Here is a 22,333-nt window from a genome sequence, read left to right as displayed (position 1 = left end):
TCTCCCCGTTACTGGGAGCGGTCCGTGACAGGACACGTAGCGAAGAGTAACTCGGCGACGGACCACGGAAAGGCTCAAATCACCCTTCCCCCTCCTCTCGCCTTCCGTCCACTCCCTGTGACGTCAGGAACCAAGCGCCCCAACGAACGCCTGATCCTGGCGCGCGATCATGTGACCCGAGCTCCGCCTTCATAAAGAGGATTGAGGAGTTACCTCAGAGGTCGGTTAATGTTCACTTTTAATAACGTGCAAAGGGGTGGAAAATAATTCAGTGATGGAGCTTACAACACATGTAATATGTAATGCGAGCGGGGACTTCATTCACATTACAGTCAGTGCGCTCTGGGCAGAACCTAGTGTGGGCCCAAGCAGTGCCTGGGAAACCCGTATACAAGCACATAGCTGTTATATACTATTACATATACCCTAAACCTGCGTGGGCCCAAACAGAGCATAACCTGGAAATAAGCAAATATATATCTATAACAACGCACACACACACACACACACACACATATATATATATATATATATATATATATATATATATATATATATCACAAGTTAAGGGATATATATACACATCATACCTTATGTATAAATATTAAAACCCTAACTTGTCGGTTGAATACCAGAACATACTCCAGAAGACCCCCGAGAAGCCCGATGTATGTGGGAAATAATTCTACAGGCAAAATATCTCGAAATGAAAAAGAAACAAATACACGTAGCGTAATACTGCTACAAGAGATAAAGCTTAAAGTAACCTGAGAGGTGACACGTGTGATCTTATGGGCTGAGAGTGATAGGAGTAAATCCTGCTTTACGTTCCTTAGATAACAAAACCTCCTGGTGTGCAGATATGATATATATATATATATATAATATTACAGTATATATATCAATTATATAATATATGATATATCGAAATGATATATAATTGATCCAAGCAGGCTGTAGGTTTTGAGAGTCTTGTCTCGATCCGCTCTCAGCTCGTAATACAGAACATTGTATTTCTCCGGATCACGCGTGTTACCGCTCAGATTGCTTTATCTTTTTGTATATTTGATTCTTTTTATTATTTTGCGATACCATGTCTGAAGATTTATATCCCATCTTTGGAATTTTTTATTTTTTTTTAATATATATATATATTTTTTTATTTTTTTTTTAACGGGCAATTTTTGTTACATGGTATACACTGGATCAAAAATATTTTTTATTTATTATATGTAGCACACCTTGTATTTATTTTGTAACAAGAGTAAAAGAAACTTGTAAATTTAGGTGCAGCAATATTTATTGTTTAATTTTACATAATATTTGAAACATGTTACAATTGTAAATTGATTTGGAAATTTATGCTTTGAAATGAGTGCCAGTAAAATGCACATGAATTAAAGCTGCTGTTTCCATAGACAAAAATATCTTTTCATATATACCGTAATCCCATGTAGGTTACAAGGAAGACATTAAAGGAAAATATATGGGCCTGTGTATCCTGGATACATTGGATTAAAACATTGAAGCAGCATTATTTCTAGCAACACATGTTGTGTTAGAAATGTGAGTTTGATACGATCCTGGAGACTGTGGAGCTGCTGCCCGGCAAAAAAATTAATGTTTACTTGACTTTGTAAATGGTTCTGAGCCTTTTGTGGAATGGAGGTGAAGACCCATGGAATAATCATAAGGTTTTATGACTAACGGGGCTTTCTTTAACTATAAATGTAATTTAGAGGTTCACTAAACATATTTGATTTTGCTATAGGGCTTGGTGATAGATTTCAATTCAATTATTATTATTATTATTTATTATCTTTTTATTTATATAGTGCCAAGAATTGCTAGAATTTACACACACTAAGACAAACTGATACTTGTCTAACGTTTATTTCCCCCATTCCAGTTTTCGTATGATAATTGTGATGAGAGAGAGAGAGAGAGAGAGAGAAAGAAAAAAAAGAAAGAACACTTGTTTGCTTTTCAGCAAGTTAGAAAATACCCTTCCCGCCACTCTGTTTTTATCTCATCTATCTCTAGCCTGAAATGTAAATGAGCAATCTCATTCAGAGCCATGTTGGTAATTGGTTTGCTAACACAATAATTGGTAACACTGCTCCATAGTACCTGACAGGGGTCGGCACCAACATTGCTCATGGTGGACATTTCCTGGGGTCTGTGGTGGACAATTTAATGATGTTCTATGGACCTCACAGACCTTGTCACGGACACTTTGCTATCTCTGATAGCTGACAATGTGCATGACACGTGTATAAAGCTAAAGAATCAATTACTTGTAAGCTTGTAGTAGAAGTATTATTAAACACTAATCTACAAACACCAGACAAGCCAGAAGGCTTGTTTTATCCCTCAGAAATCTCATGGTGCTGCCACAACCACAAGGGATTCTGGGTAGCCACATGCAAATAAGGTCAACAATGATCACCTTTTGCCTCTATATCCACTTTATACATGCTGTCAGCTGCATGTGAAAAGCACGTCTCCTGGGAAAACGGTCAATGTAGCAATCCTAGACGATTAAGAGCTTGTCATAGAATCAGAAATGAGGCTTTGGTCTCGCGTCACTTCTTTTCCAGCCCAGGTCTCAATGTCGTATAGCAATTATTCTATGAAATATGGCATGTATCTTTGTATAGATCAAATGGAATAAATAGCCGTTGTGACAAATGTTACAGTGATACACTTAATAAACCTACTATCCTGTAGAATATTGTTACTTAGCATTTGGTTTATGGGTGTACTGGAAACTTTGCAGACTTCAGTACTTTGTTTTGGTCATAGAACTCAGCTATTTATTAGCCCTGGTTTATAGAAAGCCATTGCTTAACCATTAGCCATTCTAAAGATCAAAAGCATTCACTGTAAATGGATTGAGTTGTACAGACAAGTCTTGTGATCTGTCGCCTAAAATAATAAAGTGTTTCTAATGTTTAAAGAAAGCGGGGAAAGAAAAATATCTGGTATCTGTTAACAACGTCTAACAGAATCACCTGGCTGCGTAGCATCGCTGGGTGTCATGCAGTTCTGTGAACTATTTCCTCATAACCACCCGGTTATGGAAAAGGGTGCGGCAAGCCAGTTAGTTCAATGGGTTTTAATGGCCTTTAAATAGTTGTTTCCGTGAGTCACTCCAAGCACGTGAGTCTATTCACAAAGTACAGTAGGCTATTTGAACTATCTTGTGGCCAGTGGGCTCACTAATATGAGCAACACATCTCTTTGTGGCCTTAGTATTACAGAACTCAGCAAGGTGTTTACTGAGCGAATAGAATTAAAATAACAACAACACCGTTGCTCTTGTGGTTGCAGAACAGGAGGATAAAAGTAATCATATCGTAAACCCTGAGCTGTGATAGTTGGTAATTGTTTACAGTGGCCCACAGCTCTAAGTTGCAATGATATGTATAGAAACAACAAGAAATGGGTCTATAAATCAGTATTCTTTTTCTAAGTGCCTTTATTACATAAATGACTATAATTATGAGGTCACAAAGTCTACACCCCCTAAAACAAAAGTGTTCCTTTTTGGCCATGGGAGACGTTGGGCCCTGTGAGACGTATGGTCATATGATACTCAAACGCTAGCAGAGATATTCAGTGAATAGTTTCTATTACCCCTTTTCCCAAGCGATCTTGTATAATTAAAGGGTAGTCACATTCTGAGGTTTGTTTTACAGCCCATGCTTCCAATGCAGTCTCCCCTAGCAACTAGATTTAGGACTAAGTTAAGGTGCAACCCGTCTGAGGCTGCTAGACAAGCTCATTTAACAGTTAGTGGAGAACAATGGGGTTATCAGAAAATTACTTACATGCCCTCAAACCATACATAACAATGTTCCTTAATAGAAGCTATATTAGCAGTGATCAATGCAATTTATCCAATATATAATATATATTATTAATATTATTATAGAGCTTAGAAGATGTGTATAGCTGAGTGTTCATCATGTGCACCTTTCACCATATTGGGTGAAATGGTATACCCATCATTTGGTTCTTTTTGTCCAACAGTGGTAATAGGGAATTACTCCAATGCATGTACTCAAATAAAAAAAATGTTTCAGACTACCTGGGTCAGTACATATGAATATTATAAGTATGAGCTGTATACACTGGAACGGAGATTGCAAGCCAGGCTTTGTCGTCCAACATGACGCCTGACCTCACAAATGCTCTACTGGATGGACGGGGGGAAATCTCAGATTACGCAACCTCTGTAGGTGGCAAATTCCACGCGCATCTTTGCTCTTGTAAGTGAAAAAAAAATTTCTTTAAGTCTGACTGCATGTCCTCTGGCTCTTTGTACAGTCCTATTAATGAACACGTCACCAGAAAAACCTATACTATACTAATGAAAACTGCGTATAGTAGGTTGAAAAAAGACTTCAGTCCATGAAGTTCAACCTTTCACACATACCTAGTTCTAAAGTTGATCCAACAGAAGGCAAAAAACCCTACTTAGGGCAATTACCAATTATGCCACAACAGGGGAAAAAATCCTTCTTAATTCCATAGTGGCAATCAGATTACTAGATCAACGATCTAATACTACTGTCCTTTTAACAGTTTGTTATATTTAACCAGAAAAGCATCCAGACCTTTCTTAAAAATATCCACAGAGTTGGATAATACAAAAGCCTTAGGCAGAGAGTTCCATATTCTTATTGTTCTTACTGTGAAGAACCTTTTCCTATGCTGATGCTGAAATCTCCTTTCCTCCAGTCTCAACTGATGATCCCGTGTCTTTTGTAGAGACCTCTTGGTGAATAGATCACTAGAGAGCTGTTTATACTGACCTTGTATGTATTTGTACAATGTGATCAGATCCCCTCTTAGACGTCTCTTTTCACGTGAAAACCAGTTCAGTTTTTCTAGTCTTATACAGACAGTACTGGAATCATATCAAATCCCCCCCTAAGAACCTTTTCCTTCTAGTGTAAATAATTTTTTTCACAACATTCCTTTTTTATTTATTTTGTAGATTACTTCTGCAGCTTTTAAGAACTGATATACCGATTTCTCTTGTAAATTCAAAGGATGGGGTCTTGCCCATGACTTATACAGAGGCAAAATTATATTTTTCTTATGTACATCATTCTTTTTTTTATAGATGACAATATATAACTGGCCATTGCAGTAGTTGACTGACATTGAACATTGTTGCTAACTTTATTACTAAAGTATTCCCAAGTCCATGTAATTTAATCATTTTCCTAACAACCTCATTGAACGTATCATTTGCACATTTACCTATTCTCACAAAATGCATAACTTGGCACCATTACAACCTCTCCCTTCCTCTCCTTAACGTAATTACTTGGAACCTGTTTTGAATTTTCTTGGATTTCATCTAACAAAGTCTATATATTCTTGTTACATTTTTTGGGATGGCATCCAACAGTCCAATTACTCTTGCTTCCCTTCTGTAGGAGCCTGTAATGGGATAAGTGGAACAACTCCATCCCCTACAACCAGTGGCGACTCTAGAAACAATATATAGGGGGGGCACACAAGATACCACAGTCAAACTGGGGGGGCATTAATAATTTCCACCATTAAATCATACCACTGAAAAAACACACACACACATATATATATATATATATATATATATATTGCCAAAAGTAATGTGCTATGGAATGATACTTTTGTTATTGGACAATACAATACTTGATCATTCAACATGGGAAGCCTGAAGCCACAATTTAGTACGACTAATCCTTGAAATCCTTTAAACAACACAATACCTTAACTTTTCCGCTAAATGATTTCAGGGCCTAATATTAGTCCCTGCTGCCGATATATATATAAATATATATATATAAATATTAGACCCTGCTGCCGATAGCAGGTATAGATCAACACATTAACACACAAACCCAGCTTTGCATGTATAGGTCAATTGAAATTCACTTGTGATCTCAGCACTGAAGGTATATATCAAATAAACAGAATCAGACATACAAATCCTGTATTTGCAGGTATACAATAATAATATATGAAATGTAGCTTTGCAGGTATAGATCAAATCAATACATGGAAACAGCATTGCAGGTATTAATCAACTGAACAAGACATACAAACCCTGTATTTGCAGGTATACATAAATAATGTATGGAAACAGCATAGCAGATATGGATCTACAGAATAACACAGAAACCCAGCTTTAAAGGTACAGATCAATTGGAATTCACATAAAAACACAGCATTAAAGGTATATTTAAAACCCCCTAAGTTACAGGGATAGATCACAGGTTGCACACCCCAACCACGCTGCCCACATAGAACCTGGCCAGCACCCAGATAACACACATAAGATTTGCCATCTTTGTCCCATATACACCCTGCTTGTGTTATCTTGTTCCCCAAGGCTCAAACATCCTGCTAGTGCCATCTTTGCCCTTCCACAATTATACATCTATGATACACACAATCACATTATCTCATGCTCTCCCTCATTCAGACAAATCATCCACATATTAACTCATGCTCTCCCTCATTCAGACAATTCATCTATTTTAAGAAACTACACCCCTTGGAGCTTCAAATGAGGGGCTACATGTATTTCTAGGACAAAAGTTGAGTGCACAAATAATGATGGAATATGTCGCTTTGGCTTGAAAATATGTTTTTTCTAACCATAACGACGTGTTCATTTGTGTCTTGCGCACTCCAGGTTTGTACTAGAAACACATACAGCCCCTCATTTAATGTGCCAAGGGATGTCGTTTTTGCAAATGTGTACTTTTTGTGCCATAATTTAACTTCCTACATGAGCAGTAATGCCACGTCAAGGCTTCAACCCTAATTACTGATCATTCACACGCCTTTCATATCTCCATTCACTCACAGAAGCACACGCCATTCTTTCCATAAATTTACTCACAGTAGCACACACACCATTCTTTCCCCTTACAATCCCAAAGAAATGATAGTAAAGGGAGAAAAAAAAAATTACTTTTACAGCAAAAATAAGTTTTGCCGTAAAAATGCAAGGCGCTCCAGGGATGATATGGTTACTCACGTACCGCACAGGCTAAATGGCTGATTTTAATAATATTTGCAGTTCATCAGGATTTAAAAAATTGCCTCCCTGTACCGTTGGCTAAATTTAACCCCATGATCAAAGGGATCATAGGATTAAAAATTGGTATCGGCCATTTTTAAAAAGGGAATGTGACTTTTTATAGCTATATGATCACTGTGGTAACATTGGCTACCACAGTGATCATTTAGCTAGAATACTTAAACTTTTTTTTTTTTTAAAGTTAAACTACTTTATGTTTAAATAATTTAATTTGGGGGTTTTTTTTACATTTTTATTTTTTTTAACTTAATATTTTCTTTTTTTTTTACAATCTATATACCGTTGGAAAGGTGAGGTGTAGAGGAAGTTCCTGTCCTACAGTTCGTTTTTTATGGAACTCACATGTAGGGTGCTATAGAAGAAGCTTGGTGCCTAATGTGTTGTGTTAAGGGCACTTTGTGGTTCGCCAGGAACCGCCTCATCCTGAGAACAGTACAGGTCACTGTCTGAGACTGTTGCAGGCTGATCTTCAGGCGTAAAGGAGCTGCCAAATATTTCCTCTACCAAACATCCATTACAAATGAAATTCTCTTGGATTTCAATAGTTCATTCTAAGGCATTTCTGGAGGCAGAGTGGCACATAGGGGGTCAAAAGGCATATCATGGGGCACAGTGGCATATAGGGTTAAAAGGCATATCATGGGGCACAGTGGCATTTAGAGGGTTAAAAGGCATATCATGGGGCACAGTGGCATATAGGGGGTATAAGGCATTTCTGGGGCAGATGTGCATAACTGGGGGGGGGCAGGTTGGAAAATAGAAGGAAATAAAACCAAACTATTTTTCTCAATCATAGCTTTTATAAAAAAATTGTTTACATGAATTAACATTTACTGGTAAAACTTTTTTCCTATAGGGTCGTCTTATATTCAGGCTTTTTCTTTTTTCCTAAATTAATATTCAGATTTGGGGGGTCGTCTTATAATCGAGCAAATACGGTATAATTAATTTGTTACCGAAAGGACTTTTATCATTCATAAGTTCCTGGAGCAATCTAATCATTTCATCCAGAATCAACTCATCATGGTTGATTAGTTAATCAAAAGAAGTTTTGCTTCTCAAAGCAATTTTGCATCTACAGAAGCACCCCGTATACACGAAGTGGAGGTACTTCGGCACAGGCATTTTTACCGTACAGCCTCCAGAAAGCATATTTGCATTAATACGGGCACCAAGAATACGCATTTATCCTTTATATACAAGGGCAATGTTTGTTTTTTTTAATAAGCATTGTTTTGCTTCTGGTTTAACTTCTTAACTTGCTTCCAAATTAAATTCGGAAGTGTTTTTTTTGTGACTCACTTGTACTGATGGGTAATTCAGAATCCTAATTAGTTTTGCTTGCAGCAGTCAAATCAGATTAAAAGTCTTCTATCATGTATTACTTGTACTTGTTCCACATTTCTAACGGATTTGAAGGTGATCCATATAAACTAATCCGAGCGTATAATTCACGCAATAATTTGGGCGTTTGAAAAGTTACAGCATCTTCTAAAGCTTTATCGCACTCTTCACCATCTGCCAGCAAGCCTCGTTTTTCTGCTCCTTCCTTAAAAGTGAAACACTCAAGTCCGCCTACAGTACATAGATCTTTAAAGCTTTTGGCATCTCACACTTCTCCCTCTGATTGGAGTACATTTGCACAACGATAGGGTCTCCTTGTTCTTTTCTTTCTTCCTATATGTTTTTGATTGCTAAATGTGTAATGAGCTCTCTGTTTCTAGGAATCTGTGGACTTTTGCACAACACGCAATCAGACTCAAACAGGCGTGAATAGTAGCGTCTTTTACTTTTTCAATTGCAGACATTTCTTTTCATCTTGAAAATAGACATTGCGTTAATCTTCCAGATGTACAGCTAACCTCGTTATAGTGTGAGATTTCTCATGGGTTTTAAACCCAAATATCCTCCATAGAGTTTCTAGAGTGCACATGTATTGCGGGTCCGGTAAGAACTTGATTTCTAGAGTTTGAGGATATCTCAATGTTTGCACAATCATATCCTTTGTACACACATCGATCAGCCAAAACATTATGACCACTGACATTAAATCAGTATGCATAACATTCCATTAAATGTATCTCGTTGTGCAGAGTTGACTATATAAATTCTATCCCACCGGCCTGGGTCTCCACGTGGAAACAACCTGGGATAAATCATAGGATGTACCTCTGGTCTAATACATGCCCGAAGAATCATATTCATTATGCAATTATATACATGTATATAGCGTTCAAATGGCTGTTCTCCATCATTCTTTCAAAAACCGCGGCTATTTTGTGTTTGCTTTGATCATCGTTTTCTTTTGTGTGTTTATTTTCATTGTTACTGTTGGAGGCTCCCGATTTTCTTGGCGTGCCTTCTCAGCTTCTGCTTGTTCAATTTCATGCATCATTTTCTATGCCAGCCGTAAATTCTGCAAGTTGTTCCGTAAGATCTTCATTGCACCCCTCATTTTCTGGGCATTGCATTTTTTTTAAGCAGAGCCGCTTCAGGGTCTGACATGGTTAATTGTGCAACCTTAGACCTGTTCCCTTTAGAAGGGATGCTTTGTGATCAATTAGTATCTTATACACGTTTTCTTCTTTTAGATATACTCTCCTCCTACTATACCCTTCTGACAACTAATTGTAAATTATTTATTAAATGGGCACTCAGCAAAAAAATATAGTCACACTTTATGTTCATTAGCCTTTCTTCTTCTTATAAATACTCTTTTTTTGTGAGCGTTTAAAGAGAAAACTTTCATATTTGAGTGGGTCTTCTACCCTTTTCTGTCTAAATCAACTTTGATGAACAATGCGCATGGAGCAAAAATTGTCATAAATCATTTGATCTTGTGCCTTTTGTCCTGTCTAAATAGACTACTGTTCAGAGTGTAAGCTTTTGGGGCCCACGGACACCCACAGGTTCTGTATCATTTAAATTACTTGACATTTGTAAAAATGCACAGTATGTACTTAGAACCAAATGATTTTTAGCCTAAAGGGCTAATCGTGGTGTAATACCAGTAAAATTAGCTTGCGAACATAAGAGCAAAATGGCAGTAAAATTGCCTCTAGGGCGTGACACTGGTTATCAATCAATTATTTTCAACAGTGTATTTTACTTTGAAGGTTAATGGGCGTGTTACAGTTAATTTAGCTTTAGAAAGCCACTTATAAACTGTTCTGTTTGAAAACAAGGCAATAACATACTGCATTCCCTATTTTTCCCTTATCTCTCTTTTCTTTCTCCTTTTCTTCCATCTTTTTTTCAGTTTTTCTCTTTTCAATCCCTCTTTCTTCTTTCCTTGCCTCACTTTCTTTAACTCCCTATTTCATCTCTAACTTTTTCTTCGTTCATTTCTCCATTACTTTTACTATCTTTCTTCCTTCTCTCCCCCTCTTCTCCTACCCTTCTCCTTCTGTCTGTACCACTTTTTTCTGTCTTCCCTTTCCCCCTTTCTCACTTCCCTATTTTATTCACCCCTCACACCACCAAAGGAACACATTATCCGCTTTTTCCTTTACACTGCCTTATGACCCCTGGGATATCAGTTGTAGGATATGTCTCTACAGCAGCGAGGGAGTTACCCGGTACCCTCTAAATTAAATGGTCAGGAAACAAAATGTGTTGTCTGAAACTGAATGCACCAAAATCCTAATGAAACATCATCTGAATTGATCTTGCTCACATGCATAAGTCTAACTATGTTTTTCCTGATTAGAAAAGGTTTCACAATGCAGTCCTTGTTGCCCTTCTTTTTAAAGAATGTTTTTTATCTGACACACGGAGGGCTACCATAAGACATTTTCAGTCCCAGTACCAACGATCCTGCACCCTCCATGCCATCTCCCTTAACTCATAACCTGTACCGACATGCTCGGCCACAAACTGGGCAAAGTGGGCAAAACTTGAAAGTCTGTGGTGACAGAGGCACAAACTTTGCTTTCATTCTGTCTTCTTCAAGGGTGGTTGGTTAGATCTCCCCAATGAGTTTGCCACCTTCATGGTACTGGTGCCAGGGCATGGTGCGCCTGCCCTCGTTTGCCTCTGATTTTTGGGTTTACCAGGCTTATTTGGTTACAGCTCTGGTCGGAAGCAACAGTCAGTATTACCATGAAGCACATAGAATGAAGCAAGGTGCTAGGAGAAAGTGTAGTGCTTCCAGGATTGCAGCAACCAAAGGCGAAAAGAAAAAAAAGGTTAAAAACTCTGCACTTACTTGCTTCAAAGATTTATTGCGAATAAAGCCTTCTCACGAGAACATCAGTGGGAAAGAAAAAATCAGACAGAAGCTTAACCCGTTTCTTGCGTGTGTTGTCCCTTATTCATAAACATAAATTACTAGCAATTTCCCAATGAAATATATATAACATATAAACTATTTAATAGGCACCAAAGTTTTCAATTCTAAAAAGATACCCTGTGTTCTTTTAGATCTAGCCATGTATCCTGATTGTGTCTTTCCCCAACAAAACAAAAAAAACATACTCCACCTATGGTTACCGTATCATAATAGCGCGAAGAAAACAAATATTGGCATTCAAATTTGAACAGGTCTGCTATGTAGTAATTTTATTAATATCAATCTTTCGCACAGGCTTTGGCCTTTTTATCATGTAATTCTGTAACCAAAATCATTATATTTTCATTGTGTTCAATGAATTGTGAGAATGTGATCTTTGTTCAGTGCATCAGTATTCAGAACTGCACTTGATCAACAACATCGTTATTATAAGAGTCAATGTATAGAAAGAGGGAGCAGTATCTGTCAGAGAGAAGAAATGTTATGAAAAGCTTGTGATGTGAATCGTCCAGTCAGCAGAGACATCCAGGGAGAGGGACTCCAGGGTCAGTAGACAAAGCTTGTGGTTGTAAGTGAAGATCACTTTTCTCCCATCCCCTCCTGTATCATGAAACATGAAAATGTTTGTATGACTGATTAATATTTACAATGAAAGGCAACAAATACACAAATTACAAATCATGCACATGGTCTATAGGCGATTTCCATGTTCCAAAAAGGTACAGGATAGTGGGATATCACAAGAAGGCATCCGCATTTTAAAAACCTCTACTGAATTGATTAGAGAATGGCGAAAGACAGATCTCTCTTGGTGGGGACGGATTAACGCGTTAAAAGCTTATTTAATTCCGAAATGGACTTATTTGTTTCGGACGCTTCCTGTAAAGATCCCAAAGAATTGGTTGGAAATAATTCATACCTCTTTTATAAATTTTGTTTGGAAAGGGAAAATTCCTAGGATAAATTCCAAACTATTGGGTGCCAAACCCAAAAATGGGGGAATGGGATTCCCTCTGATTCAACAGTTATATGATGCAAGCATCTTGTTACATATATCTAAAATCCATCAGCAGAATATTAAAAAGGAGAGATGGTTTATAATAGAACAAAATGCCTTGGGAAACACCCACCTCAACAAATTAGTATGGTCTATAAAGGATAGAGATACACTATCCCAAATCCAAGGGAAAAATATGGTCTTAGAGGCAATCATTCCAGAGTGGCTACGTATTAAAAAAAGATTAGGTATTAAAGGAAAATTGATAGACTCATTAAGTATAGACGTGCTAGAAAAAACGATTGATAACATCTCTCTTGCTCAATGGACAGATGCTGGTATACAATCAATATCTGAAATTATGGTACAGGGAGAATTGATTCCCTTCCCAGATCTTGTAGAAAAACTGAATCCCTTTTCTCCATCCATATTTAATTACCTAAGGATCAAACATTGTATTAAAAAACACGTAGTTTGCACACAAAATGAAACCCACAAGAGAATTGCATCTATTTTTAGTCTTACCAAACCTATAAAATTATTATCAAAATGTATAGAACTGATGAGAGTAATTGAGGGTGACTTATCTACTATTCTGGTAAAAGAAAGATGGGAAAAAGATCTAAATATCACAATTGCAATAGAACATTGGTTAAATATGTATAAACAACTCCTTCCGAGAGTCCATGATCTTTCATTATTAGAGACTCATTACAAAGTCGTCAACAAATGGTATAGAGTCCCCACTAAAATTGCCCATATGTTTACTACGTGTTCTAATATCTGTTGGCGTTGCGGGCAGGGCGAGGGAACCTACCTACACATATGGTGGTCCTGCCCAATAGTGTTTAAATTTTGGGCAGATATTTTAGATTTTTTGAAAACCGTTGGTGATATAAATCTGCCGAACTCACCTTTATTTCTTATTCTACACCAAGGTTGGCCCCCAATGTCTCCGATTCAGTTAAATCTAATGATACACACTTGCTTGGCAGCTAAGAGATGTATCGCCAGAGAATGGAAACAAGCTAGACATTTTGTTTGGTCTCATTTTGAGAAACAACTGTTGTATCAAATTACTATGGAAAGGGAGATCTCCCGAACTCTCCATATATCTTCAAAAAAATTCTGTTATTGGGACACATGCCTACAAAAAATCATTGGATCTCGCTCTCAACTGACCTAGTAGTCCCCCTGATGTCTGGATATTCCTTGCCTGCGCCCCAGCTCTATCTCGTTGAATAGTGTCTTTTATTATTACTACTTCTTTTTTTTTTTTTTTTTTTTTTTTTTTTCTCTCTTGTTCTGCTCTCTTTGTGGTCTGTTGATTACATAGTCGACTGGGGGTAGATTGATTGAGTACTTTCCTTTTTTTACAAATGTATACCTTCATTCAGCTTGGGACCCTGACAGCCAATATATATTATCGTCTATTTTCTTTTTTTTTTTTGTTTCTTTTTTTTTTTTTTTTTTTTTTTTTTTTTGTTTTTTTTTTTTTTTTTTTTTATTACATAAAACAAAAACAGGACATATAAATGGTTGTTGATTTAACATATATGTCATACTTATTACATTCTTTAAGAGAGAGTGCAGGTCCGGCTAGTAGAAGTTTTTAGAGAGAGATCAGGAATTATATTTCGTTTAAATGTTCAGGGGTATCTCAAGGGATTTTGTTATTACATTAGATATATCTTTCCACATTTTTTTTACTTTCGTTGATGAGTTTAGGATCCAACTAACTTTTTCTTCCATTATTATTTGGTGTTTCACCTGTGAAACTAATAAGGCTCTAGACAAGTCTACATCTTGTTTCCAATATTTAGCAATTATTTTTTTAACTGCTAAAAAACACTGTATCGTAAACGTTTTCTGGGTCGCGGTAAGAGAAGGCCAACTTTGATGTATCAATGCTGTTGTTGGTTCTCTTTTAATTATAATATTCATAGTGTATTTTAGAAAATCAAAAGCTATGTCCCAAAAATTTCTAATTTTTTTACAATGCCACCACATATGCAGATAGTTTCCTTCTTCCATTCTGCATCTCCAGCATATACTAGAGTGTTGAGGATATATATGGGATAGTCTTTTAGGAGTTAGATACCAGTTATTACAAAGTTTAAACTGTAATTCAAATAAAGACAAATCTCTTACAGCCTTGGAAACATTTTTGAAAGCTTTATACCAATCCTCTGGATTAATCTGAATTTTTAGTAGGTTTTCCCATTTTTTTATAGTTTTATATTTTTTTATCGGATACTTTTCTGCTTGAAGGGCATCTAGGAATCTTGAAGCACCTTTTTTCATTTTCTTTTGCTCTAATATCTGAATCGCTTTAATATTTGCTGATTCATTGTCTAAGATACAATGATTTTTTAAGAAATTTTTAACCCTTAAATATTTAAATGTATCGTCATTTGATAAATTAAATTCAGATTTTAATTGCTCAAAGGGTTTCACACTTGTCTTAAGTACCAGATCTCCAATATAGTTAATTCCTCTTTTTTTCCACTCCGAAATAGTTAGGTCGGCCATACAATGTTCTAAAATTTTAATATCAACTTGTCTGGTTAATTTATTCCAGAGACCTAATTTAGTTTTTAGTTTTGTCCAGCTAGGTATTAGTTGGTTCAAAATCATATTATCGCTGGTTATAGATATTTTTTTTTGTTTGCTTTCTTTTTGTATCCCCCAGACAATATAATTTAAGTCTCCTTTAGTGCAAGATTCTTCTTCGATTTTATACCAAGTTTCTTGGTTGGCATCATCAAGCTGCATCCTAAGAATATGAAGGAGGACATATGTTTGCTGGTGTATTTTAAGAATTGGAGCTCCTGTACCTGCCTGCGAGATCTTCTTCGCCATTATATCCATACTGATCCTAGGGATTTTCCCTTTCCAAATAAAATTATTAAAACTAGATTGAACCATATCTAACCAGCTGCTTGGAATTATTAAAGGAATTAATCTAAATAGGTATGTCCATTTTGGTAGAAGGTAAGATTTTAAAGCATTAATCCTTCCCCACCAAGAGAGGCCAACCTGACTCCACTCTTTTAAAATTTTATTAGTGAATTTTATTAGTTTTAATACATTAACTTCCATAATCCTATCTATATTCTTGGGGATCTTTATACCTAAATAGGTTATTTCTTTTTCAGAATCGTTAAATTGGTATTCTTTTTTAATTGAATTTTTTGTTACTATATCTATATTTCTATATTGTATCATAGATTTGTAAGAGTTTAACTTATAGTTAGAAACTTTGCTATATTTTGTTAATTCAAGCATTAAGCTCTTTAAAGATGTTAAAGGATCTGTTAAAGTTAGAATAACGTCATCAGCATATAAAGAAATTTTTGCTTCTTGATCTTTAATGGGATAGCCTTTAATCTCTCTATTGTTTCTTATGTTAATTGCCAGAGGTTCTATCGATAAAATGTATAGTAATGGTGACAAGGGGCATCCTTGTCTTGTACCATTTTTTAAGTAGAAATAATCAGAACAGATATCTGAACCCACTATCCTCGCAGAAGGATTTGTATATAACATTTTTATGGCATTCGATATCCAACCTGTGATCCCAAAGGTTCTTGCTGTTTGTTCCATATAGCTCCAGCTTACCCTGTCAAACGCCTTTTCGGCATCGAGAGACAGGGTAATAAGAGGTAAGTTTTTTTTATTGGATCCGTCTATTATGTCTATAAGACGTCTTGTATTATTTCCAATATCTCTATATGGAACAAAACCAACCTGGTCACGGTTGATTATAGTTGGTAATATTTTCTGGAATCTATTAGCCAAGATTGAAGAGTAAAGTTTAATGTCTACATTGATCAATGAAATGGGACGGTAGTTACCAGTATCTGTGGGTGATTTGTCTTGTTTTAAAATAGGCAATATATTGGCAAATAACATCTCATCAGGGCACTTCCCTTCTATAGCCATTTGGTTAAATGTTTTTGTTAAATGAATGGCTAGTTCAGACTTAAGTGTTTTGTAGAAAAAATTTCCGAAGCCATCAGGCCCTGGAGTTTTATATTTTACCAGATGATTGATTACTTTAGTTACCTCATCCTTTGATATAGGTTTATTTAACAATTCCCTTTGTGAGGCTGTTATTTGAGGGATGTCGGTATTATTCAAATAGGATATAATGTCATTTTCTGGAATGGATGTTGGTAAGTTATACAAATCATGGTAAAATATCTTAAATCTATCCGTTATGTCGTCTGGAGTTAAATAGGACACGCCATGGTCTATAATTTTTGTTATTTTATTCTTAGCTCTGGTCTTTTTCAGTCTATTAGACATAAATTTATCTGTTCTGTTGTTTCTATAGTATAATTTGACTTTCAATTTCTCCATATTTTTAATTACTTTGTCCATCTCTATTTGATTAATATTCTCCTGTAACATTTTGATTTCTTCTGATTTACTTTTAGTAGGGTTTTCCTTGTTAGCCCCTGATAACTTATATAAGGTTATATAAAGATCTGCTAAAGCTTTATTTTGTTTCTGTTGATTTTTTTTTAATTTTATAAAGTGCCCTCTGATGACGGCCTTATATGCACACCAAATAGTTTGTGCAGTTATACCTTCCGTTTGATTTTCTTGGAAAAAATGTTTTGTTGTCTCCAGAATATAATCTTTATTAGCATCCTTATACAGTAAAGAATCTTCTAGTCGCCATGTTTTTTTCGGTAACAATAAATTTCTGTCATTAAACTCAAAAAAGACTTGACTGTGGTCTGACCATACGTTGTCTTTTATATACGTTTTTCCTATTAATTTTTGCATAATAGAGTTGCCTAAAATTAAATCTATTCTAGAATAAGAGCAATGTCTTTTTGAGAAGTGTGTGTATTCCCTAACACCTGGGTGCATTAACCTCCATAGATCGTAGAGGTCATTTTTTCTGATTTCATTACTCATTGCTCTTGCTTCTTTTTTTAGTCTTTTGTCTACCATATTTGGTCTCATTAATTTTTTGTCCAGATCAACATCCAAAACACAATTAAAATCCCCTGTTATCAGGAGATTACCTTTTTTAATTTTTTCTATTTTTGACATTATTTTGGAAAGAAGATTAGACGGAGCCTTATTAGGTAAGTAAAGATTTACAAGTGTAAATGTTATTTCATTTATATTTACTATTAGGATGATATATCTACCTTCCTTATCCCTTTCTTGGTATTGAATATCTATATTTAATAAATCAGAAAAAATAATTGCTACTCCCCTTTTTTTTTGAGTCGTAGAAGCATGGACAAATCTTGAAAAAAATCTCCCTCCCCATTTTCTGTTGTCATTATCTAACCAGTGGGTTTCTTGGAGGAAGGCAATATCAATTTTTTCTTTTTTTAGAAACGCAAATATTCTGTTTCTTTTAAATGGTGTATTTAGACCCTGAACATTCACTGATACGCCTTTAATCATCTTTTACAAGATGTATAAAGGGAATATTTCCTGATCTCCCCCATCCACAGTCCTCCTGCACTCAATTAACATCAACCATGTAGCAAAAGACAAAAACACATGACATTTAAAAACTAGTACCTTGAGAATAAATTCAAAGGTTCTCTCCAACATATTGGACATGGCTCTTACTATGCGAGTCATGACTCTACGAAGATAACTGAGCAAAAGTCAGCAAATTCGGTCCTGAGATCCAAAAAAAAAAAAAAAATGGAGCTCATGGCAGGGGAGATTTAGGGGATTAAGCAATGAGTAGTAGAGAATGAAGGATTATTCAGATATGGTAACCATTATGTAGACAAAAAAAAAAAAAAAAAAAAAAACAAACAAAAAAAAAAAAAAAAAAAAATTAAATAAAAAAAAAAAACTCTGTCTTATGAAGACATCCTAAATAGTCTACATATTATAGTATAGTATTAACCACAAGGAGATAGTTTTGACATTGATCATACGATATGTCAAAGGTATAAATCAATTAATTTCTAATGTTATAAAATAGAATAAGAAAAAAAAAAAAAAAAAACAAAAAAAAAAAAAACAACAACAAGATTATTTTGCATTAGTGCCCTCATAATGTGATGAGGATTATTCGCCAAGCAATATCCCATGTAATAAGATGTATATAATAGTGGTATCATTATATTAACAATTATTCTTCATTCCTTGATACCGTATGTGATATAATTATAATTATAGCCTAATAGTGTTCAAGATATACATTGGATATTATACATATAGCTCTCCAAAAAAAAAAATAATAATAGTGTAAATCAGTTAATTTCTGATATTATATAAAATAAAAAAAAAATAAATAAATAAAAATTTAAAAAAAAAATAATAACAAATAAAAAAATAAATAATAAAATAATTAAATAAATAAATAAATACTGGAATCGTTTTATACTAATACTCTTATGATATATAAACAACTATTCTTCATTCTATGGTATCGTGTGTGATGTAGTGGATAGTATAATTATAACCTAATAGTGTTCAAGGGGTACGTTACATATAACTCTCCAAAAACATTGTGTTTAAGATTAATAGAGAAAAAAAAAAAAAAAAAAAAAAAAAAAAAAAAAAAGATCCGTGTATTTATAGTAATAGTGTAAATCAGTTAGTTTCTGATATTATATAGGATAGGAAAAGTGCTGGGATCGTTTTGTACTAGTACTCTTGTGGTATGTAAGCTACTATTCTTCATTTAATGATACCTTATGTAATAAATGTGTAATATAGTTATAGCCTAATGGTGTTCAAAAAATACACTAAATATTGTGCATATAGCTCCCCAAGAACAGCTATATTAAAATGTGTAAATAAAAAAAAGAAAGAGAAAAAAAAAAAAAAAAAATGTAAAAAATAAATAAATAAATAAATAAAAAAATAAATAAAAAAAAAAAACAACAACAAAAAAAAAAAAAAAAAAAAAAAAAAAAACAACAAAAAAAAGAAACAGTGTAATTGTGGTAATAGTGTAAATTAATTAGTTTCTGATATTATGTAGAATAAGAAAGGTGCTGGAATCATTTTATACTGATACTCTTGTAATATGTAAACTACTATTCTTCAATCAGTGATACCTTATGTGATAAGTGTGTAATATAATTATAGCCTCATAGTGTTCAAGAAATACATTAAATATTGTGCATATAGCTCCCCAAGAACAGCTATATTTGGAATTAGTAAATAAAAAAAAAATAAAAATAAAAAAAAAAAAAAAAACCCAAAAAAAACAAAACCATCAATAGAGCTATAATGTGTTCCCCAGCAGCCTTAATACTCTACTTTATAACATTATAATGATTATATAGTTATATGTTTTAAAGTGGCGGCTTCATAAAAGTTTTTTTTGTTCCAACCAATTTTTCAATTCTGCAGCTTGGTAAAAAATAGTAGGATGACCTTCCCAGATAATCTTAACTTTCTTTGGGAAGCCCCAACTATAAAGGATTTTATGATCACGTAGAATTTTTAATTCTTCAAAAAAAGATCTCCTCCATGCGCGGGTCTGAAAGGATAAGTCTGGAAAAATCATGATGTTTTTATATGCATTATCTTCTGTATTCCTTTTCCTATTTGCTTGTAAAATAAGTTCTTTATAAGAAAAAGATTGAAAATAAATAATAACGTCTCTGGATGCTGCTTCAGGGGCATTTTTAGGTTTGTTTAAGCGGTGATATCTTTCCATTTGAGTATTAAGTTGCTGAGTATCTTTAACCATAACTTTAAAGAACTCTTCGAGATACATTTTTAGTTTATCTTGAGTTATTGATTCTGGAATATTCCTAATCCTCAAATTATTTCTCCTCATTCGATCTTCAAGATCACTTATTTTATCTTCCATTATGGATACTTTTTCTTCCAGCCCTCTCATTACATGTTTCATCTTTGATAGATCTTCTATGTTTATTTCTATAGCCTTTAATTTGTCAGTTAGTTGTTCCAGTTTGGTATTCAACTCCTCAGCATTTTTATTCATCTGTGTTTTTAGAACACTTGCTTGAGAGTCTAAAGATTTTTTTAAATAAGTTTGAGATAGTGTTAGAGGCTCCGTTAAACTTTCGGAGGAGTCATCCATGGATGAGGTTTCCGTGTTTTTACTTGGTGATTTATTTTTTTGTTGATGTGGAGAAAAAAAAGCCAGAGTTGAGGCGGAGGATCTTTTATCTGATCTCTCCATTTTAAGTTCCTTTCTTTCTTTCTCTTTTTTTTGCTGCACAGTCTGTGAATTTTTTGGAGGCATTATATTTCTATATTTTTTCTTCTATTAGATTTATTCTTAGTCGTGAAGTATATCTTGGGGTATATAGGAACTATATGGACAATTGACGTTATTACTAATTAAATTTCCAAGAAGAGTTCACATAAATTCCCGCATTTCACAGGTTCGACAGATTTTCACGGTTCGTAGAATTTATAAGGTAATAAGCAGAGCAAAACAAAAGAAGAAAAAAAAAAAAAGAAAATAGAAAATGCAGCCAAACTACAGCCAAACAGTCTATGACTGAACACAAGAATGGAATGCATATACCGGGGGTCAGCCTGATGTCATGCGTCGTCAGTCTCCTTCTCTCCGGCTTTAACAACCTCCCGGCATTCCACAAGTTTCTCCACTCTCCCGATGTTATTCCCTGCTGAGGATTTTACGTGGGTCGCATAGGGTCACATGGATCTGGCAATGTTGTAGTTTTCCGACCATCAATCAGGTTCGACCATACCTCAGGGACATCAAGGGCGTCGAGGTCAGCAAAATCGCCTTTCTGCAGCCGGCTATACAGCAGCACAGCGGCGTTATAGCCGTTGTCCACCATCAAACGCCATCCCCCGTCCTCTTTCTCCTCATGCTCCAGCCCCAACCTCCCCGCCTCCTCCGACGTGCACGTCCATCCGTCACGTCATCACGTCCCCCACCTAAAGGATCTGCACAAATTCTCTATTATCGTCTATTTTCTATTGTCCAACACAGAGGTTGTTTCTCTGCGGAGGTCTATGTTGTCTTTTCCATTTATGTATAATAAAATTCAATTTAAAAATGAAAGAAAAAGAAGGGAAAAGAGAAGAAGGCATCCGTCTTGTGCCTATTCTGCATCCAACACTGATATTTGCTTCCTTCCAGGACACTCAGCTAGTGGGACTTGGGGGTGTTATGTCCTTGAACCTGTACTGACCGAGGAGACTTTGGAGGAGGCTCAGATGTCCTGTTCCTAACAGCTAGATGCTGAGAACAGAAGAAGAGCTGAACAAACAGGTTTAGCTGTAACTAGGAGCATGGAAACAACCGCACTCTTTGAGATTCCAGTAGATACTCCACTTTAAAAGAGTCACAGGGTAGCCTATGAATATGAGTTTTGTACCTGCACTATGCACACTGATTTTAGATGGTCGTCTTTTGAAACCCAACATTAGCACCTTCTCCAGAATGGACTCTGCAGAAAACTGACCTTTTTTGTCTGCAGACCTGAGAGATGAGAGAAATGGAAATGATGACAGAAATGACTGCAGCATTTCCTATTAGTACTAAGGTGCACTATTAGTTAACAATCACAAGAAACGTTAAGCATTGGTAATTGTTATTACTAGCAAGAACTGCAATAGTTTCTCTGTGTTAGAGATAATAGTGTGGATAGCCCCTGCCTTGTACTTAAGGAAAGGTGACCCATTTGTTCCCAAACAGCATGTCTGTGCCATCTTTGTCCCCAAACAGCATGTCTGTGCCATCTTTGTCCCCAAACAGCATGTCTGTGCCATCTTTGTCCCCAAACAGCTTGTCTGTGCCACCTTTGCCACCAAAAAAGATCAGTAGGAGTGAAAATCCTAGTGGTGTGTGTGGGGTTTATCTGGAGGAATTCTGACCTTTTACTGAAATGCACTGGAAGGCCATGTTTACGAATGAGCAGAAGAAGACAAAAGAAACAAGAAAGAAGAGAGGGGGAGAAGCAGACAAAGAAAGAAGACA

General features: G+C 35.3%; 1 protein-coding gene across 1 annotated transcript in view; it reads right to left on the bottom strand.

Annotated features, from left to right (window-relative positions):
- Positions 1 to 11,883: 11,883 nt before the first annotated feature.
- LOC149284053 (neutral alpha-glucosidase C-like) overlaps positions 11,884 to 22,333 on the bottom strand; it is a 31,111-nt gene continuing 20,661 nt past the window's right edge. The window contains exons 23-24 of the mRNA XM_089497229.1: positions 21,732 to 21,835; positions 11,884 to 11,999 (exon numbers count right to left, since the gene is read on the bottom strand). Coding sequence (XP_089353355.1) covers positions 11,884 to 11,999; positions 21,732 to 21,835 — 220 coding nt within the window. The remainder of the gene's footprint in view (positions 12,000 to 21,731; positions 21,836 to 22,333) is intronic.

The sequence above is a fragment of the Sceloporus occidentalis genome, unplaced genomic scaffold (genome assembly GCF_023333645.1).
Source record: "Sceloporus occidentalis isolate IW3139 unplaced genomic scaffold, rSceOcc1.0.p SCAF_100, whole genome shotgun sequence".
Taxonomy (NCBI): domain Eukaryota; kingdom Metazoa; phylum Chordata; class Lepidosauria; order Squamata; family Phrynosomatidae; genus Sceloporus; species Sceloporus occidentalis.
This window is presented reverse-complemented; position numbering and strand designations above follow the sequence as displayed.